Source organism: Haliotis rufescens, unplaced genomic scaffold (assembly GCF_023055435.1).
Source record: "Haliotis rufescens isolate VD_foot unplaced genomic scaffold, xgHalRufe1.0.p SCAF_26, whole genome shotgun sequence".
NCBI classification, from domain to species: domain Eukaryota; kingdom Metazoa; phylum Mollusca; class Gastropoda; order Lepetellida; family Haliotidae; genus Haliotis; species Haliotis rufescens.
The window spans coordinates 1,627,081-1,648,112 of record NW_025963957.1 but is presented as its reverse complement, the minus strand read 5'-3'; the positions used below and the strand labels follow the sequence as shown (position 1 = coordinate 1,648,112).

At 37.6% G+C, this 21,032-nt stretch overlaps 1 protein-coding gene across 1 annotated transcript; it reads left to right on the top strand.

The window, feature by feature from the left end:
• Positions 1-4,778: 4,778 nt before the first annotated feature.
• On the top strand, positions 4,779-19,137 carry LOC124141456 (toll-like receptor 4). Its single transcript, XM_046509481.2, has 2 exons — positions 4,779-4,862; positions 16,015-19,137. Exon 2 carries the CDS (start codon positions 16,020-16,022, stop codon positions 18,477-18,479), a length of 2,460 nt encoding a protein of 819 aa, XP_046365437.2. The 5' UTR covers positions 4,779-4,862; positions 16,015-16,019; the 3' UTR covers positions 18,480-19,137.
• Positions 19,138-21,032: the final 1,895 nt, after the last annotated feature.

Here is a 21,032-nt window from a genome sequence, read left to right as displayed (position 1 = left end):
CCAGGCTCGATTATTTACAGACTGCCGTCATGTATCTGGAATATTGCTGAGTGCGGCGTTAAACAACAAACAAACAAACAAAACATGCAACATCCCCTGTATTTACATTCCAAATATCCTTTTCACCGGTTACTATCGATGCATTGTTAATAGGAGTGAGTGAGTGATTTTATGCCGCTTTTAACAATATTTTAACAATATCAAAGCAGGGTCAGCCGATTCGGGCTTCACACATTGTACCTATGTGGAGATTCGTACCCAAGTCTTCGCCATGAAGAGCGAACACTTTAACCACTAGGCTACCCCACCTCTCATATTAATAGGAACAAGGAAATACTTCGATAACTGCCACTCCCTTATGGAACACCTGCCTAAATCATCAATGAATCAGATGGTCGTGCAGTGTAGTGCGCCATTAACTGAATGTTGTTTGGCGCCACAAAATGTCTATTCCATCTCTAGAACGGTGGCCTGTAAATATTCGATTCTAGACCCGACAAACCAGTCAAATCATGGATATTTTGCGCAAAATCCAGTAGGAGTTACTTGGGACCAGTTCTAACCCGGAATTCCCAAGATATGTTTAGTGCATACATTATTGAGCATTTGGCGTTCAGAAATGACGTTTCATTTTACTTTGTACCAAATCTCTGCAAAGATGAACTAAAACGATGAGTTGGTGAGTTAGTTGACTTTAGCGCCGCTTTGAATATATTATGAGGAGAAAGATCGAAGTGACGCAGGCTTTAGGCGTTACTCATGAGCAAAGGCATCATAGACAATTGCAGCACATTTGACCAGTTGGCCACCCGTACCACCTGACCACGAAGAAGGCTTCTCAAAAAGGATGTTGAATTCAAAGTTAACAAAATCAATGTGTTAATTTCATCCTTTTCCTTACATACAAAGCTTTCTGACAAGCAAACAAAGTTATCGTCAATCGATGCCATAACTTATAAACACACCACCCAGGAAGGGAGTCGTACATTTCACCACGAGACACACAGCAAAAACCTAAGCTACAGTTGCCTGTTATTACCCCCCGCCCAACAAAGTTGGCGGGGGATATAGAAACGGGCTCCGTCCGTCCGTCCGTCCTTAGTCCGTCCGTCACGATTCGTTTCCGAAGCATAAGTCATAAACCGTTCAATATTTTTCATCAAACTTTGCAGGTCTGTCAGGCACAAGCTTAACTGGTGCCTTTTGCTATTTAGAAATTTTAGAAATATTTATTTTTTACGTTTCCATGGCAACAAGATGGACTTAGGTTCTGTGAGGGTAGTGTTCGTTTCCGGAGCATAACTCATAAACCGTTCAATTTTATTTCATCAAACTTTGCAGGTCTGTCGGGTACATGCTTAACTGGTGCCTTTTGCTATTAAGAAATTTTAGAATTTTTTTTTTTTTTTACGTTTCCATGGCAACAAGATGGACTTAGGTTCTGTGAGGGTATGGTTCGTTTCCGGAGCATAACTCATAAACCGTTCAATATTGTTTCATCAAACTTTGCAGGTTTGTCAGGTACATGCTGAACTTGTGCCTTTTGCTATTTAGTAATTTTAGAAATATTTATTTTTTACGTTTCCATGGCAACAAGATGGACTTAGGTTCTGTGAGGGTAGTGTTCGTTTCCGGAGCATAACTCATAAACCGTTCAATATTGTTTCATCAAACTTTGCAGGTTTGTCAGGTACATGCTGAACTTGTGCCTTTTGCTATTTAGTAATTTTAGAAATATTTATTTTTTACGTTTCCATGGCAACAAGATGGACTTAGGTTCTGTGAGGGTAGTGTTCGTTTCCGGAGCATAACTCATAAACCGTTCAATTTTATTTCATCACAATTTGCAGGTCTGTCAGGTACATGTTTAACTGGTGCCTTTTGCTATTTAGAAATTTTAGAAATTTTTATTTTTTTACATTTCCATGGCAGCAAGATGAACTTAGATTCCAAACTCTTCTCTTTTTTTACAATTTCCATGACAAGTTCTACCTCGGTTAAAAAAGGTTAGGGTTTGTTTAGATTTAATTATGTCGTAAATTCTGCAACAGGGGCGGGGGATATAGCCACGTTAGTGGCAAACTCTTGTTCCTATTTCTAAAGAGGTGAGTAAACGAAACTAAATTGGTTTCTGTTTCGATTCAATAGGTCGAGGTTTCTGCAACAGTTATCTCCAAGAGGTGGCAGATCTCTTTGAATCCCACGTGTTGTTCCCGTGACAATATCTGCAAAATTACTGATGCACAATAAGGCAATAACTGTCTCGCGTTGTTCTTCTCTAACCACATAATACCTAGAACAGTAACAGTACTGGAGTAGTGACAGGAATTCGCTGTGAAACGAGTAAGAACTGATCCAGACGCATATAGTTCGTATAACATAACGGATATTTTTAAGACCAGTTATTCAGTGCTTAAACGAAACTTGCAACATATTTTGATTTGAAGACAATCGCACACGGAAACAGTATAGTTATAAGTGAGTGAGTGAGTGAGTTTGGTTTTACGCCGCTTTTAGCAATATTCCAGCAATATCACGGTGGGGGACATCAGAAATGGGCTTCACACATTGTACCCATGTCGGGATTAGAACCCGGGTCTTCGGCGTGACGAGCGAACGCTTTAACCACTAGGCTACCCGACCGCCCCGTATAGTTATAAGGCTGCATTGCATCGCCACGTTTGCGTATCATGTCAAAGTCACGTGCACAAAACAACATTTCTTCCGGCTCGAGCTAGCCGAGCGAGTCGATTATCTTCCTGTTTTCAAGATATTATATATATATATATATATATATATATATATATATATATATATATATATATATATATATATATACAGTAAACCACGTTTATGACGAACACGCTTATAACGAACTGACGGATATAAAGAACTTACTTTTTTGTCCCGACTATTTTGCTGTATATATGCTTATAACCAACTACGGTTATAACGAACTAACATTAGTGGTCCCTTTGAATTCGTTATAACGGTAGTTTACTTATTACTGATGGTGCAGCTTTTCATACTATTTCGTAGCATTACAATGATATAAACTAAAGACTTCCAAACTAATTCTGACGAGTGCTTGCTTAGTATCTTTACATAGAAATTGGCTTTTCATGTTAGTTAATCGCATCTTTTGCCTCTTTCGGGACATAACATGTGTATTTGTAACATTTTATGAGAATAAGGTATTTCTTCCGTGCCCCCTGTCCTCAAGAAGAACTGCCTATTACATTACGACCTCAGTTGAATTGTTTCTAATTGCGCTATCAGAACATATGTGAGTACTTACAAATATAATGTGACAATCAAGCAAATTTTACAGTCGTTACCGCACTGTCCACTAGGGACCCAAGAGTTATGTCCCTTTATAAGACAGCATGTTAAGGTTGAAAGTCATTCCCTTTCGACTCTTCAGCAGTAATCCACCCCTTCAATCACTCGTTAACACAGCAGATCGGTGTCAATATTTTAAGTAAAAAATGTCCCGGAGAGGATTCCATAGGTTGTCACTGAGCACAGCTTGAGTCTTCAAAAGGCACAATGTATAGTAGCAGCTTAATATGATTGCCTAAATTTTGAATATTATTTAAACGTACTGCAGAAGAACGTTTTGGTGAGTCTTACGTAAGTTTGGAACTTGTAACCATAACCTACGTATTGAAACTGGGAGAGAAAACTAACTTTAACCGAAAGGAAATGCCCTCTTTGTTAATTATCTGACATAGGTGATGAATTCCATTATTTATTTATTTGTCCATCTTTAGAAAACGAAAGAAAACATTTTGACACAGATTCTACAACATCAAACCCAATATGCATTAAATGAATGTACTTTTCAATAATTCACGATTGGGAACATTGAGAAAATTGTCCTAATTCTGTAAATCATCATGCCATTGTTGAAGTAGTGAGTGAGTGAGTGAGTTTGACTTTACGCCGCTTTTAGCAATATTCCAGCAATATCACGGCGGGGAACACCAGAAATGGGCTTCACATTATTGTAACCATGTCGGGATTCGAACCCGGATCTTCGGCGTGACGAGCGAACGCTTTAACCACTAGGCTACCCGACCGCCCCATTGTTGAAGTAACTCTCCCTGTCATTGAATTGCACATATAGTGCTACCCTAGTGAATCTGTCTAAATATGCTTGCATACTCGGCAAAGATGTTTTTAAAAAAAAAATCTGTTCTATATTTACATGTATATGTATTATGCTGTTGAAATATTTTGTACCTCTGATGCCGCTGATAGCGGTCTGAGTGTAAATAAAGGTTCAGTTCAGTTCAGACCGATGGCGATTAAGTGATGGTCATCATTATGGATTGGTCAATCAAGTAAAGGTGATGATAAGGATTAGTCGAATAAAAGTGGGAAACGGGGAACAATGTGTCCCCAGCACCCCATTGCTCGTCGTAAGAGGTGACATAATTTGGGAACCCATGGTGAGTTCGATTTAGAATTGATCCCCGGCAACCTATGCTGGTCGTAGGAGGCGACTGAATGGGTCGGGTGGTCAGACTCAGCGTATTGGTTGATTGCGTATTGTCGCACCCGGACGGCACAGATCGTTGCGCAGATCAATAACTGGTTTGATTGTCCCCGACTCGGTTATTTACCGGCCACCACCTCACAGCTGGCTTATTACTTGAATAGGGAAGGTGAAACACGCATTTTAAGATTTTGATATTGAACCCTAATCACGGAAGTTAATACTGAAGAAGCTTTCGATTTCAGTGATGTTTTCGGAGTACACTGCGACACAGTTTGAAGGACACAGTGCATTCATGCCATGTAGAACACACTGGTACAGTTTGGGTGTAAACTATTTGGCAAGTGCGGAAGTGGATAATGTGAGTCCATATCTGATTTTTCTCTCAACAATGTGATTACTTTTATTGGCTTCAGATTGGTCTTTTCCATACATATATTCACCGGTTGCATACATGTATATCAGTACAGTTCATTGTAGTCTAGATATGTATTTGGGTGAGATACATGAAAATGAATGATGACAGTTGATTATAGTCTTGATAGGTTCATGGTTACATACATATATATGAGTGGCCACAGTTTATTACAGTCTTGATATGTTCATGGTTACATACATATATATGAGTGGCCACAGTTTATTACAGTCTTGATATGTTCATGGTTACATACATATATATAAGTGGCCACAGTTTTATTACAGTCTTGATATGTTCTTGGGTGAGATACATGTATATGAATGATTACAGTTTATTACAGTCTAGATATGTTCATGGGTGAGACACATGTATATTTGTGACCACAGTTTATTATAGTCCAGATATGTTCTTGGGTGAGATGGGGCGGTCGGGTAGCCTAGTATTTAAAGCGTTCGCTCGTCACGCCGAAGACCCGGGTTCTAATCCCGACATGGGTACAATGTGTGAAGTCGATTTCTGGTGTCCCCCGCCGTGATATTGTTTGAACATTGCTAAAAGCGGCGGAAAACCACACTCACTCACTCACTCACTCACTCTTGGATGAGATACATGTATATGAGTGACTACAGTTAATTACAGTCGAAATATGTTCATGGGTGAGATACATGTATATGACGTATCACAATGTGTTACATGCAAGCTATGTTCATGGGTGAGGTAGATGTATATGAGTGACCACAGTTTATTATAGTCTAGATATCATTCATTGGTGAGATACATGTATATGACTATCACAGTTTATGACAGTCGAAATATGTTCATGGGTGAGATACATGTATATGACGTATCACAATGTGTTACATGCAAGCTATGTTTATGGGTGAGGTAGATGTATATGAGTGACCACAGTTAATTAAAGTCTAGATATCATTCATTGGTGAGATACATGTATATGACTATCACAGTTTATGACAGTCGAAATATGTTCTTGGGTGAGATACATGTATATGACGTATCACAGTTTGTTACATGCAAGCTATGTTCATGGGTGAGGTAGATGTATATGAGTGACCACAGTTTATTATCGTCTAGATATGTTCATGGGTGACATACATGTATATGAGTGACCAAAGTTTATTATAGTCGAGATATATTCAAGGGTGAGACACATGTATATTTGTGACCACAGCTATTACAGTCTACATATGTTCTTGGGTGAGATACATGTATACGAGTGACCACAGTTTATTGCAGTCGAGATATGTTCATGGGTGAGATACATGTATATGACTTATCACAGTTTATACATGCAAGCTATGTTCATGGGTGAGATACATGTATATAAGTGATCACAGTTTATTACAAACTAGATGTGAGGTGAGGTGAAATTGGGTTTAACGTCGCGTCCAAGATTATTGCACTTATATAGCGACGTGCATGTACGTGTATGTGTGTGGCTGCTTGTACTAGTCCGGACTGATGCCGATTTATAGTGCTAGCTCACTGAGATACCATGCCGCAGTTTAACATGAATACCCCACTCAGACACAGTATACTGACTCCGAGCCGACCAGTCCTTGTTTTAGCCCCTTAATGCCGAGCGCCAGACAGGGTAACAACAAGTACAATCTTTTAACGTCATTTTGTATGACGAACCCTGGACCTTCCGCTCTCCGGGCAGACGCTCTACCACAAGACCACGGAGGCGGTCACAAACTAGATATGTTCTTGGGTGAGATACATGTATATGAGTGACTACAGTTTATTACAGTCTAGATATGTTCTTTGGTGAGATACATGTATCTGAGTGATCACAGTTTATTACAGTCTAGATATGTTCATGGGTGAGATACATGTATATGAGTGACCACAGTTTATTACAGTCTAGATATGTCCGTGGGTGAGATACATGAATATGAGTGATCACAGTTGATTACAGTATAGATATGTTCATGGGTGAGATACATGTATATGCTTATCACAGTGTATACATGCAAGCTATGTTCATGGGTGAGATAGATGTACATGAGTGACTACAGTTTATTCCAGTATAGATATGTTCTTGTGTGAGATATATGTATATGTGTGACCACAGTTTATTACAGTCTAGATATGTTCTTTGGTGAGATAGATGTATATGAGTTATCACAGTTTATACATGCAAACTATGTTCATGGGTGAGATACATGTATATGAGTGATCACAGTTTATTATAGTCTAGATATGTTCTTGGGTGAGATACTTGTATCTGAGTGATCACAGTTTATTACAGCCTAGATATGTTCATGGGTGAGATACATGGATATGAGTAACCACAGTTTATTATAGTCTAGACATGTTCTTGGGTGAGGTACATGTATCTGAGTGATCACAGTTGATTACAGTCTAGATATGTTCATGGGTGAGATACATGTATATGAGTGATCACAGTTTATCTTAGTCTATATATAGTTATCGGTAAGATACATGTTCATGACTTTTCACAGTTTTTTACATGCAGGCTATGTTCATGGGTGAGATAGATGTATATGAGTGACCACAGTTTATTATGTTCTAGATATGTTCATGGGTGAGATACATGTATATGAGTTATCACAGTTTATTACAGTCTAGATATGGTCATGGGTGAGATACATGAATATGAGTGACTATTGTTTATTACAGTCTAGGTATGTTCTTGGGTGAGATACATGTATATGAGTGATCACAGTTTATCTTAGTCTACATGTATATATGGTTATCGGTGAGATACATGTTCATGACTTTTCACAGTTTATTACATGCAAGCTATGTTCATGGGTGAGATAGATGTATATGAGTGATCACAGTTTATTATGGTCTAGATATGTTCATGGGTGAGATACATGTAAATGAGTACCCACAGTTTATTATAGTTTAGATATGTTCTTGGGTGAGATACATGTATCTGAGTGACCACAGTTTATTATAGTCAAGATATGGTCATGGGTGAGATACATGTATATGAGTGACTATTGTTTATTACAGTCTAGGTATGTTCTTGGGTGAGATACATGTAAATGAGTGGCTACATTTTATTACAGTCTAGATATTTTCATGAGTGCGATATATGTATATGAGTGATCACAGTTTATTACAGTCTAGATATGTTCTTTGGTGAGATATATGTATATGAGTGATCACAGTTTATTACAGTCTAGATATGTTCATGGGTGAGATACATGTATATGAGTGATCACAGTTTATTACAGTCTAGATATGGTCATTGCTGAGATACATGTATATGAGTGACTATTGTTTATTACAGTCTAGGTATGTTCTTGGGTGAGATACATGTAAATGAGTGGCTACATTTTATTACAGTCTAGATATTTTCATGGGTGCGATATATGTATATGAGTGATCACAGTTTATTACAGTCTAGATATGTTCTTTGGTGAGATATATGTATATGAGTGATCACAGTTTATTACAGTCTAGATATGTTCATGGGTGAGATACATGTATATGAGTGACCACAGTTTGTTACAGTCTAGATATGTTCACGGGTGAGAGACATGTATATGAGTAACTTCAGTTTATTACAGTCTAGATATGTTCTTGGGTGAGATACATGTATCTTAGTGATCACAGTTGATTACAGTCTAGATATGTTCATGGGTGAGATACATGTATATGACGATCACAGTTTATACATGCAAGCTATGTTCATGGGTGAGATACATGTATATGAGTGATCACAGTTTATTATAGTCTAGATATGTTATTTGGTGCGATACATGTATCTGAGTGATCACAGTTGATTACAGTCTAGATATGTTCATGGGTGAGATACATGTTTATGAGTTATAACAGTTTATTATGGTCTAGATATGGTCATGGGTGAGATACATATATATGAGTGACTATAGTTTATTACAGTCTAGGTATGTTTTTGGGTGAGATACATGTATATGAGTGATCACAGTTTATCTTAGTCTATATATGGTTATCGGTGAGGTACATGTTCATGACTTATCACAGTTTATTACATGCAAGCTATGTTCATGGGTGAGATAGATGTATATGAGTGACCACAGTTTATTACAGTCTAGATATGTTCTTTGGTGAGATATATGTATATGAGTGATCACAGTTTATTACAGTCTAGATATGTTCATGGGTGAGATACATGTATATGAGTGATCACAGTTTATTACAGTCTAGATATGGTCATGGCTGAGATACATGTATATGAGTGACTATTGTTTATTACAGTCTAGGTATGTTCTTGGGTGAGATACATGTAAATGAGTGGCTACATTTTATTACAGTCTAGATATTTTCATGGGTGCGATATATGTATATGAGTGATCACAGTTTATTACAGTCTAGATATGTTCTTTGGTGAGATATATGTATATGAGTGATCACAGTTTATTACAGTCTAGATATGTTCATGGGTGAGATACATGTATATGAGGGACACAGTTTGTTACAGTCTAGATATGTTCACGGGTGAGAGACATGTATATGAGTAACTTCAGTTTATTACAGTCTAGGTATGTTCTTGGGTGAGATACATGTATCTTAGTGATCACAGTTGATTACAGTCTAGATATGTTCATGGGTGAGATACATGTATATGACGATCACAGTTTATACATGCAAGCTATGTTCATGGGTGAGATACATGTATATGAGTGATCACAGTTTATTATAGTCTAGATATGTTATTTGGTGCGATACATGTATCTGAGTGATCACAGTTGATTACAGTCTAGATATGTTCATGGGTGAGATACATGTTTATGAGTTATAACAGTTTATTATGGTCTAGATATGGTCATGGGTGAGATACATATATATGAGTGACTATAGTTTATTACAGTCTAGGTATGTTTTTGGGTGAGATACATGTATATGAGTGATCACAGTTTATCTTAGTCTATATATGGTTATCGGTGAGGTACATGTTCATGACTTATCACAGTTTATTACATGCAAGCTATGTTCATGGGTGAGATAGATGTATATGAGTGACCACAGTTTATTATGGTCTAGATACGTTCATAGGTGAGATACATGTAAATGAGTGGCCACATTTTATTACAGTCTAGATATTTCAATGGGTGCGATATATGTATATGAGTGATGACAGTTTATTATGGTCTAGATATGTTCATTGGTGCGATACATGTATATGAGTGACCACAGATTATTACAGTCTATATATGTTCATGGGTGATATGCATGTATATGCGTGATCACAGTTGATTACAGTGTTGATATGTTCATTGGAGAGATACATGTATATGAGTGACCACAGATTATTACAGTCTAGATATGTTCATGGGTGATATGCATGTATATGCGTGATCAAAGTTGATTACAGTCTAGATATGTTCATGGGTTAGATACATGTATGTGAGTGACAACAGTTTATTACAGTCTAGATATGTTCATGGGTGATATGCATGTATATGCGTGATCACAGTTGATTACAGTATTGATATGTTCATGGGTGAGATACATGTGTATGAGTGACCACAGATTATTACAGTCTAGATATGTTCATGGGTGATATGCATGTATGTGCGTGATCGAAGTTGATTACAGTCTTGATATGTTCATGGGTTAGATACATGTATATGAGTGACAACAGTTTATTACAGTCTAGATATGTTTATGGGCGAGAAAAAGGTATATGAGTAATCACAGTTTATAACAGTCTAAATATGTTCATTGGTGAGATACATGTATATGAGTGACCAGTTTATTACAGTCTAGGTATGTTCTTTGGTGCGATACATGTATATGAGTGATCACAGTTTGTTACAGTCCAGATATGTTCATAGGTGAGATACATGTATATTTGTGACCACAGTTTATTATAGTCTAGATATGTTCATGGTTGAGATACATGTATATGAGTGACCACAGATTATTACAGTCTCGATATGTTCATGGGTGAGATACATATATATGTGAGAGTATAATTTATTACAGTCTAGATATGTGCATGGGTGAGATACATGTACATAAGTGATCACAGTTTATTACAGTCTAGATATGTTCTTGGGTGAGATAGATGTTTATAAGTGACCACAGTTTATTATGGTCTAGATATGTTCATGGGTGAGATACATGTATATGAGTGACTATTGTTAAATACATTCTAGATATGTTCATGGGTGAGATACATGTATATGAGTGACTATTGTTTAATACAGTCTAGATATGTTCATCGGTGAGATACATGTACATGACTTATCACAGTTTATTACATGCAAGCTATGTTCATGGGTGAGATAGATGTATATGAGTAACCACAGTTTATTATGGTCTAGATATGTTCATGGGTAAAATACGTGTATATGAGTGACGACAGTCTATTATAGTCTAGATATGTTCATGGGTGAGATACATGTATATGAGTGACCACAATTTATTACAGTCTAGATATGTTCATGGGTAAGATACGTGTATATTAGTGACCACAGTTTATTACAGTCTCGATATGGTCATGGGTAAGATACATATATATGAGTGACCACAGTCTATTATAGTCTTGATATGGCCGTGCATGAGATACGTGTTTATTGCCTTGAAGAAACTTTAGTCGACTTGTAGTCATTATCACAAAGTTCAGCTTCTGCGGTTGTTTTGGTTCTAAAGAAGAAGATCTTAAATTCTTTTGCAAAATTGGATATTTTGAAAATATTTAACAGAAAAACGTTTTTCATGAGAAGGAATCTGCATGTAACATTTCAGTCAAGCAATATCAGAGAAGATATGTGGAAGCATGATCAACTGTCTTTCCACTGCAAAGGTCAAAGTCTGGGGTTTCTGGGGGACACAGGGTCACGTACCTTATTTCCCCCAGACATAGACCCCGCGTTGAGGGGGATGTAAATCCCCAGCCCTTGCCTCAATGGCCTAAGCAATGTCTGTTTTGGCTTTGACAAGCGAAGGGGTAATTGACGTACTTGTCAAATTGTCCAAAACGCTGCCTCGAGGTCCGTGGACAGTCTGGACAGGACCTGCCTGAACCTGTTCCGTTACTTTCTAGTCACATGGTGTAGGACCATTTCGAATGCAAGTGTGGTGTCCATGGCAACCATATGCTAAAGCCTACTTTTCGCTTACTTTTATTTTTATTGCCCATGTCCGCATTTTTGATTTTGTGAAACTGTTATGCTGCAAATGTCTACTCAAGGTCAAAATTCGCCTGAAACGAAAGTATATGCTAGTCCTGACTAGTAAACACATTGTACACAAAAGTTTAATATATTTCAATCGCTAGATTGTCTCATCCAAACCCGATTATTTACATGCGGCCTATTTCTCATTGCGACGTTAAACAAGAACAAACAGAAAATTCTGAAACGACTTATTGATGTGTCGCATCAACACCAAATTAACACCTTATCGAAGTCCAGTGAGCAAAGTTTAGTCAGTTCTGTTTGTTAGTGATCCGTGAAGATTCCGGGGTAGAATAGATTTTCTTTTGTTAGTTGCTGAACGCCGCCCGGGAACGATGTCACAACCAACACAGGTTAAATTTTACATACAATATGTGTTAATACTAAGACCATGTTACTGTTCTTTGTCGTCGCTTTACAGTAAAAGGATAATCGAACCAAGTAAACAAACCAGTGATTGAAGTATGAGCAGAGACCAACGACATTAGGGTACCTTGGTACATGATCTGCTTGGTGACCACTTGATTCCCAATATAACTGTATCTGACAGAAATGTACTGAAAACGTTCCAGCGGTCAGTCTTTAGGACATGGGGAGCGGAGAGTTTTTTGTTTAGAATTCTCAGAAATTGATATATCCAGATAGCTGATATTTTGGTAGGATGTGTTGTTGCAGTTTTCTGTTGAAAATTTAGATAAAGAATGAAGCTTTTATTCATAAAATTGAAAACAAATATGTCGGGCTCCAATGACATCCATTCTCACTGCTTCATCGAGATAGGTGCCCATTCGCATGCTACACATCATTTTAGCTCGCTTAGATAGTTTTAAAGAGTAACTACGTCTAGTCTTATCAAGGAATGTCAACAGATCCCTTCTACCAGTGCACTCAGAACCAGAAAATTAATCAATTATCACTTCTGGTTTGACACAGAACATTTAATTGGAATTGGAAACCACAAAGCCCCATAGTTCTAGTTCGGTTTGTAACAAACGTATTAGTACTTCATGTTTTTGCATTATGTCACTTGTGGTTTCAGAAATCACGTTCTTATTACTTGAATGACCCATGTTGGATCTTGTTGTGCATCAAAGCTTAAGTGTTTGAACTGTCTAACTTCCGGGTTAAGAATTTCTTTCACTGCTTTAAAACCTTAAATCTGTAGCCACCTGGTTCTATCTCAGTTTATAAAATTAGTTATTGGCACATCTAGTTTGGATTATGCCCTTTGTTGTTTCAGGAAACAGATGCTGACTATATTAGAACTTCAAAGGAGAAAGTATGACAGCTGTGGCTTACTTTGTAACTTTGATATTTGTACTTACGGTTTGGATTATACCACTTCCGGTATTGAAATAAAGGCTGCCTGCCTAACACTCTTCAACTGAAAGACCTGTAACTTTAGCTCAATTTATTGCAAAGCCTATATTTCTGGATATATGAACCTCACATCAAAAGAACCCATTCCACGGTCAAGAACATTGAAAAGAATGTGGATTGTCACATTGTCACTCTCGCTTTAACAGAAAAACCCCCACCAATTTACATTAATGGAATAAAAAAAAATGACAATGCTTTAAAGCATTAGATGATGCATTAGAGGATGCTTTATTTCTGATTGACAAATATCTCTTGGAAAAAACCCCGACAATTTCTATCACCAACTGCCGAGTTAATGCGATCTGTCGTTTCTTTATTGTTAGTAGTCTCCTTTTCCTCACATTTCTTTTTAAAATCTCGTTTCGCCTCTCAATAACTTCCAGGTTTGTTTATCGTATTTTTTCGAAGAATATGTAATCGATGAATATTTAATTCGTTTTTTGACTGAACCTTCCTCATCAAACCACCCAGGTTGTTTATTTGCAGCCTTTAAATTAGTCGGCGTCTTTTCCATGTCCGCACTAATGATCTGAAATATAGTAGACAGTTTGTCAGCAGCCTCGTTTACATTTACGAGAAAATCAAGAAAGCTGTCAATTATTGCTTTTGCTGGGGGAGAAGAGATATTGTCTATATTGAACTTTTGTCCATCCTCGGACCACACATATCTGGGAACTTTCATTGGAATTAATGTTTCCTGGACAGACGGTGACGGCGGCTGACTAATAGAATGTAACAATTGACAGAAAACGGGCACGTTGTCAGACTGCGTTCTGCTGTGTACATATAAATCTTTGATAGCATTACAATTGTTTCTAGATACAAGAAAATAGTCTATAAAACTAGTCCCATATGGACATATGTACGTAAAACAGCCTTCCAAGTCACCCGGTTTCTTTCCATTCACAATATGAATTCCCCGTTGTTTACATATATTTAAAAAAATGACAAACCAAACTTATTTATTTTCTCATCTTGTGATTTCCTTCCTTCACAGAACATATCTGTTTCATACATCTTTCCTAGATCCAGCAATTCAACATCACTTTCATTCTCTAAAATGAAATCCTCCTGGGATGCAGTTCGTGCGTTAAGGACCCATGTAGAACCATGTCAATGTCTGTGCCATGCAAGACTTAGTACAAGCTATCACAGTCTCCAATTGATCAATTCCGTCGTCTCCCGACAGATTGCGGTATAGCAGGGACCCTTCCGGAAGCACATACAGTCCACCCAGACTGACAGGTTTCACGTCAGACTCAAGCCTCACAAACACACAGTTATCCCAGTCACTGTGGATTTGTTTAACTGCCGTGTGCTTGCACGTCGCTATATAAGTGCAATAATCTTGGACGCGACGTTAAACCCCATTTCACCTCACCTCTTGCCTGAATGCCTTACCCCAAACTTTTACATAGATGTTATCGAAGAGGAACTCCAGCATTTCATCTCTTCACATCTCATCATCGAACCCGTCAGATTTACGTACGTCAAAATTGTCACCAAAAACATCCGATATGAAACGTACGTACTTCCTCTATTCGGCACGCCGGTACCTCACATAATTAATGCGGTAATACCGAATACAGCCATCTCTTATGGATCGATATGTTTTTGGTTGAAAAGTTTTAATATTTAGCCTGTCAGTATCAAGCACACTTCAATGTCGTAGTAGAATAAATATTAATAAATTATTAACAGAACTGTTACAATACGGCTCTTGCCTTATAGACTTGGAGCGCTAACTAGTATTTTAAATAAAGTTAAGGTGAGTTGAAATGTGGTTATAAGTCGCGTCCAAAAGTATTGCACTTATAGAGCGACGTGTGTGCATGCACGTGTGTGTGTGTGTGTGTGTGTGTGTGTGTGTGTGTGTGTGTGTGTGTGTGTGTGTGTGTGTGTGTGTGTGTGTGTGTGTGTGTGTGTGTGTGTGTGTGTGTGTGTGTGTGTGTGTGTGTGTGACAACGATTACCATCTTTTAACACTTTTGGGTATGAATATTCAAGTAATTCGCTGTGTTTCTTTTTGGCATCTGCTGCACTTCAACCTCAGCTTTTGTTGACGATGTTGCTAAAACAAAACATCCCTTTTCCAGAACAGGAATGTTTGTTACAATGACATTGTTTAAAGATAATTTCACTGATATCATATGACCTCTCACATCAAAACGTATAATTACTATGAATGTACCCAGATAAGAGAGCAACAGTCTGGCTTAACCGTGCACATGCGAGCACCCAAGGATATGATATTGCCAATATAAAACGGATGAAAGCGACAAACATGTTTGCTAAGGGACAATGTCAATAATTGGAGTAGATACACTGTATATTTGTCTGCAAATTATAATTTTCAGACAAATTTCTGATGTTTTCAAGTTTGACTTTTAGGATTTGGATTTTATGTTATTATTTTTCAAATTATAAAAAAATATATTTTCTAAAAAGCAGAGTGCATCAATCCCTGTATAACTATCAAAGGATGGAAGTCTTAGATGCTTTCATTATAACCGTTGATAATATGTCATTGAATCTTCTTTTCTTCTTTTCCAGTCATTATGGCAACGGTCATCGGAATTCTCATAATGGTTGCAGTAAGGATCTCAAAGGTCAACACTCACGTCTGTACTTTCCATGACCAATATGGCAAACTGTTTGTTGACTGTAGAGGAAGACAACTCCTGCATGTTCCTGACGACCTTCCACGGAATATTACCTCTCTTGACCTCAGTGACAATCAGATTACAGTTGTGAGAAATTTGACATTTCAAAACTGTGGCTGTCTTAAGTACATAAACCTGAACAATAACTCACTTGTCACTATGGAGCCTGATGCCTTGGTAGGGGTATTCAGTCTGACCACTCTGCTTCTTGCAAGCAACAAACTGTCGCACAACAACAACTCCTTACCCGAAGGACTTTTCCGTGACCTTGGAAATTTGCATACAATCAATCTTGAGAAGAACAAGATGAAAGCATATCCAGATTTGGTGTTAGCTCCCCTCACCAAGCTCCACAGCCTGTACATTGACCCCGTTCCAGATGCTGTCTTTGGGTCTGGATTCTCCAAACTGACAAATCTCAAAGTTCTCAAGATGGATGGTGGTCATTGTTCTTTAGAAAAAATAACAAATGAAACGTTTCAAAGTTTAAATGAAACAAAACTTGAGATACTACTTCTTAATCACTGTCATCATTTAACATTTTGTGAGACTGGTGTTCTTGAGCCTTTGTCCTTCCTAAAACATCTGGAACTAACCAACAATGAAATTGGCATCCAAAATGTTTTACATCTTCTTTATCCTCTCGTTGGAAGGAACATGACAAGAATATGGTTGAACAACACATATATAACCCGAGCTCACTTCAAGGAAGATGTGGATGATCGTATCCTTACAGAATACAGCACACGCTTTTTGACTCAGATATGTGTTTCGGAGTTGTCCTTGAAAGGTAACCGGATATGTTTAATTGAAACAGGTTCTTTATACAAATCCCCCATTCGTGAATGTTTGGAAGTGGTCGATTTTTCAACAAACCGCCTGATTGGAGATGCATTGTTTGTGTTATTTTTTGCAGCGTTCTCAAGACTGAGACACCTTGACTTAAGTCATCAACATCATACATATGATAGAGTTGAGAGCATATGGGAAGAAGCAGAAGGGAGAAAAAAGGGTAACCTCACACTGATGCTTCCCCCAAAACTTCAATATTACGATGCAACAAATACATTTATGTTGTCAGTAACATATGATGAAATCACATTTACAAACACCGAACATCTTGACACATTGCTTTTTGGATACAACCAACAACATGATCGTGCTCGTGTAAAGGGGTTGGAAAATGTAAGTCATGTTGACCTATCTGGAAACAAACTTGGCAATGTTACTGAAGAATTTTTTAAGTCATTTTCAAACGTCAAAACGTTATCTTTGAAACATTGCAACTTACAATTTGCCAACGATGTGCTAAGAGCTCGGAATATATTTGGTGCTCTTAAATTAGTGGAATATTTGGATCTTTCGTTGAATGGCCTACAATTATTCCCATTCATCCTAAATCAAAATAGAATCATTCATCTTAATCTTTCGCAAAACAAATTTGATACTATTCCCATTGTGACAACTACTTTTCCACGTCTCACGCTTCTGAACATGTCATATAATATGATAGGACATTTGGATAAGTATACACAATCTGACTTGGATTCTTCGGCTGAAAGAAACCGTCTGAAAGTCATAGTTAAGGGCAACACTTTTTCTTGTGGCTGTGAAAATCTGGACTTTATCCTGTGGTTGATGGACTCACCAGTAATCTATGAGTCTGACAGGAATTTCCCTTGTATTCAGGACAATGGACAAATAACAAGAACTGTTGAGGTTGTCAGGAATTACATGAGCATCTATCGTCACTGTACTGGTATATGGATGTTCACTCTCACAGTCCCATGTTTGACTGTCTTCCTGACGTCTATTGTAACTATATACCTTATCTCCAAGAACCCAACAAGATTCAAAAACATTCTCATGGGAATACTTGGGTTTGGGGTCAAGTATCTTACTCGAAAAGACTTTTCTTTCACACTCTACATTGGATATTGTGAAGCTGATATTCCTTTTGTTTATCGGAAAATTCGGCCTGCATTAGAGCTTTGTAATCACCCTGTGCGTCTCTTCTTAAAAGATCGTGAAGTACTTCCGGGTCATGACATTGCTGACGGAATTATAGAAGGTATTAACAAAAGTTGGAAGACTGTTCTTGTTGTATCACATGATTTCCTTGAAGACCCCTCTGCCTGGTCACATTTCACCATCAATGCAGCAATATACTCCATGAATGCCCTCATTCCTAACCGGATATTGATCTTACTGGTGGGTGACATTGAAGCAGGGGACCTTCCCCAGTGTCTGTTGAACATGGTTGAGGAGGAATTTATAATACACGTGGACGAGTACCCTGAAGATCAGACAGCGTTGTGGAAACATCTGAGAGAGATTGCAAATTTGAAACAATAATGGCTTAATAAGTGGTATGATAATCGGTAACTAGGCTGGTTAAAAGTGATGCAATGACTTTTTTCATTCGTGTTACCATATACTGATCATGATCTCTGAAGGTATTTTCTATAGTACCTTACGTCCAGGATGCCTGTTGTGAACCACTTCCGGGGATTCATCTTGGAGTGGATGTACATTATATACAGGTATTTTCTGTATGAAAATTCTGTATGTCACATCCCAGAACCGTCTATTGTATTCGTCTCCAGATGTTTAGGAAGCTTTTTATGAACCACTGCAAGGGATTAATTCTGAAGTGGATATATATTACGTGCATGTTGTACAAAGAATCAGTGCAGTGTTTTGTAAGTGAATATGTTGTGTTTTGCTGAAGTAAACATGTGTTTTATTCACATTAAATTAATCACGGTTTCACATATTCCTTCACAACCCAAACTATAGTAAAACATATTTATATCATATGATTTGAACTGTAACCAATGCATGTCTACAATTGTAAGTCCCCAGAAAACTATGTATGGAGAACGAGGCGATTGAATGGATTAGGTGGTCAGACTCGGTTGATTGATATGAATATATTTTCAGTCAGCGCTTCAAGATTTACTATGTTTTCGTTGAAATGACAACATGAGTTTGTGAATGAATATTGTTTTACATATGGCTAATTACTTTGTGTAATTAAGACACAAAGTCATCTAGTTCACTCCTGAAAACAAGCTGACATTAGTTAACTATTATGACAGTGGCGTTGGGGTAGCCTAGCGATTACAGCGTTTGCTTATCCTTTGGGTTCGATTTTGCTGAAGTAAATATATCTTTTATTCACATTAAAATAATCACGGTTATACATATTCTTTCACAACCCAAACTATAGTAAAACATAATTTGAACTGTAACTAATGAATGTCTACGATGGCAAGTCACCAGATACTATTCATGATGAAGCTTGGCCAATCTGACCAATGACTAGATACTTATTTGTTTTCAAACATTATCGGGAAGATATTAATTTTGTCTCTATTTGATCATGATATGTGAAAATAATATTAGATGTCATCGCCAGAGAATAACCAATTATCAGCTGAAACAGATTTCTTGTTGGTTGTGGCGTGTTTGATTTGATTATTGAGGATATTGAGGATTTTATGTCATCGCTAAGACGCTTTTGTTAAATCTAAATGGTGTGATCATGATCATCATAACGTAACTCAAATCGCATGAGTTCGTGAGTGAATATTGTTTTACATATGGCTAATTATTTTGTGTAGTTAAGACACAAAGTCATCTAGTTCCCTCCTAACAACAAGCTGACATTAGTTAACTATTATGACAGTGGCGTTGGGGTAGCCTAGCGATTACAGCGTGTGCTTATCCTTTTGGTTCGATTCCCCACAAACATACAATATCCATTTCTGGTGTTCCACGATGAGATATTTCTGGAATAGTGCTATACTCAGCTTAAACCCACAATCGCTCACTCTTATGACCAGATTGAGATTATAGTGTCCTTCGATGCCGCGGAATCCCCACAAGGGCGCTTGCCAGATTGGAAAGGAGGAAAGAAATTAATTGTTGGCCTGTTTCTAAGCTCAGGGCAATATTTAACGACCGCTTCATCCACTTTCCGTCAAATGATCGTTGTGTCACAATCTGTGTCTCGAAACAGCGTCAAACTCTACATGTACTCAACTTGACAATGAATGTATGCTGAGTTTTTAGATGCTAGTGTGGTGTGTAAAGTTCCGGTCCGTGTACCGCGGACTGTGAGAAAATGTTATTGAAACATATGGAAATGTTTGTAATGTTCTATGTTTGGAACCTTCCAGTGGCTGGGTAGGTTGTGGGCCGTGGCGTGTTTGCGGGACACACACGATCGCGATTTTCATCACGCTTTCGTGTGAGGATCGCTCATCATTCCCGATTCCTTGCCTAGCCAATCTCGGAAGCTTGATGACTGTCGCCGCTTGGTGAATATATATATTATAATCACTGACTTTTGCTGTCACCACTGTATTTTTGTATTTGATACTGACCACTGCCATCATATTATTAATTGCCATTGAATATTAAACCACCACTCTATTGTTTACTGCCATTATAATTGCTGATCAGTAATGTGTGCTGATTTGTAAAAATTTTTTGTCATAATTTTGTAATACATTTGTTGATTTTTATACCACTTGTTGGTTGTTTGTTGGTTTCACACAGTTCTTTTGCGTGTAGATTTCTGGATTAACATATTGTTTCAATTTAGGAATCGACACGTAACAGAGGAAAAACATTACATTCATTCATTCATTCTATTTGGTAGAGTTTTAGGATATAATTTATTCAACGACATATGATATATATAACATATCCAGTACACATCTTGCTCTCTGTCTCGTTTAAAGTTGTGCATATAACATATCCTCTCTGTCTAAATGGTAAATATACCACAGCTGACAATATCATCCTTTGTGTGGTTCTGAATGATGTGTAAAGAACATATCCGTTACATATCCCCGTCGATCCCCCCTCGTCACGGTGCTTACCTTACGAGTACGCAGC

Excerpts from the sequence above, each read along its gene's own strand:
- LOC124141456 (XM_046509481.2), top strand. The coding sequence starts at position 16,020 with ATGGCAACGGTCATCGGAATTCTCATAATGGTTGCAGTAAGGATCTCA.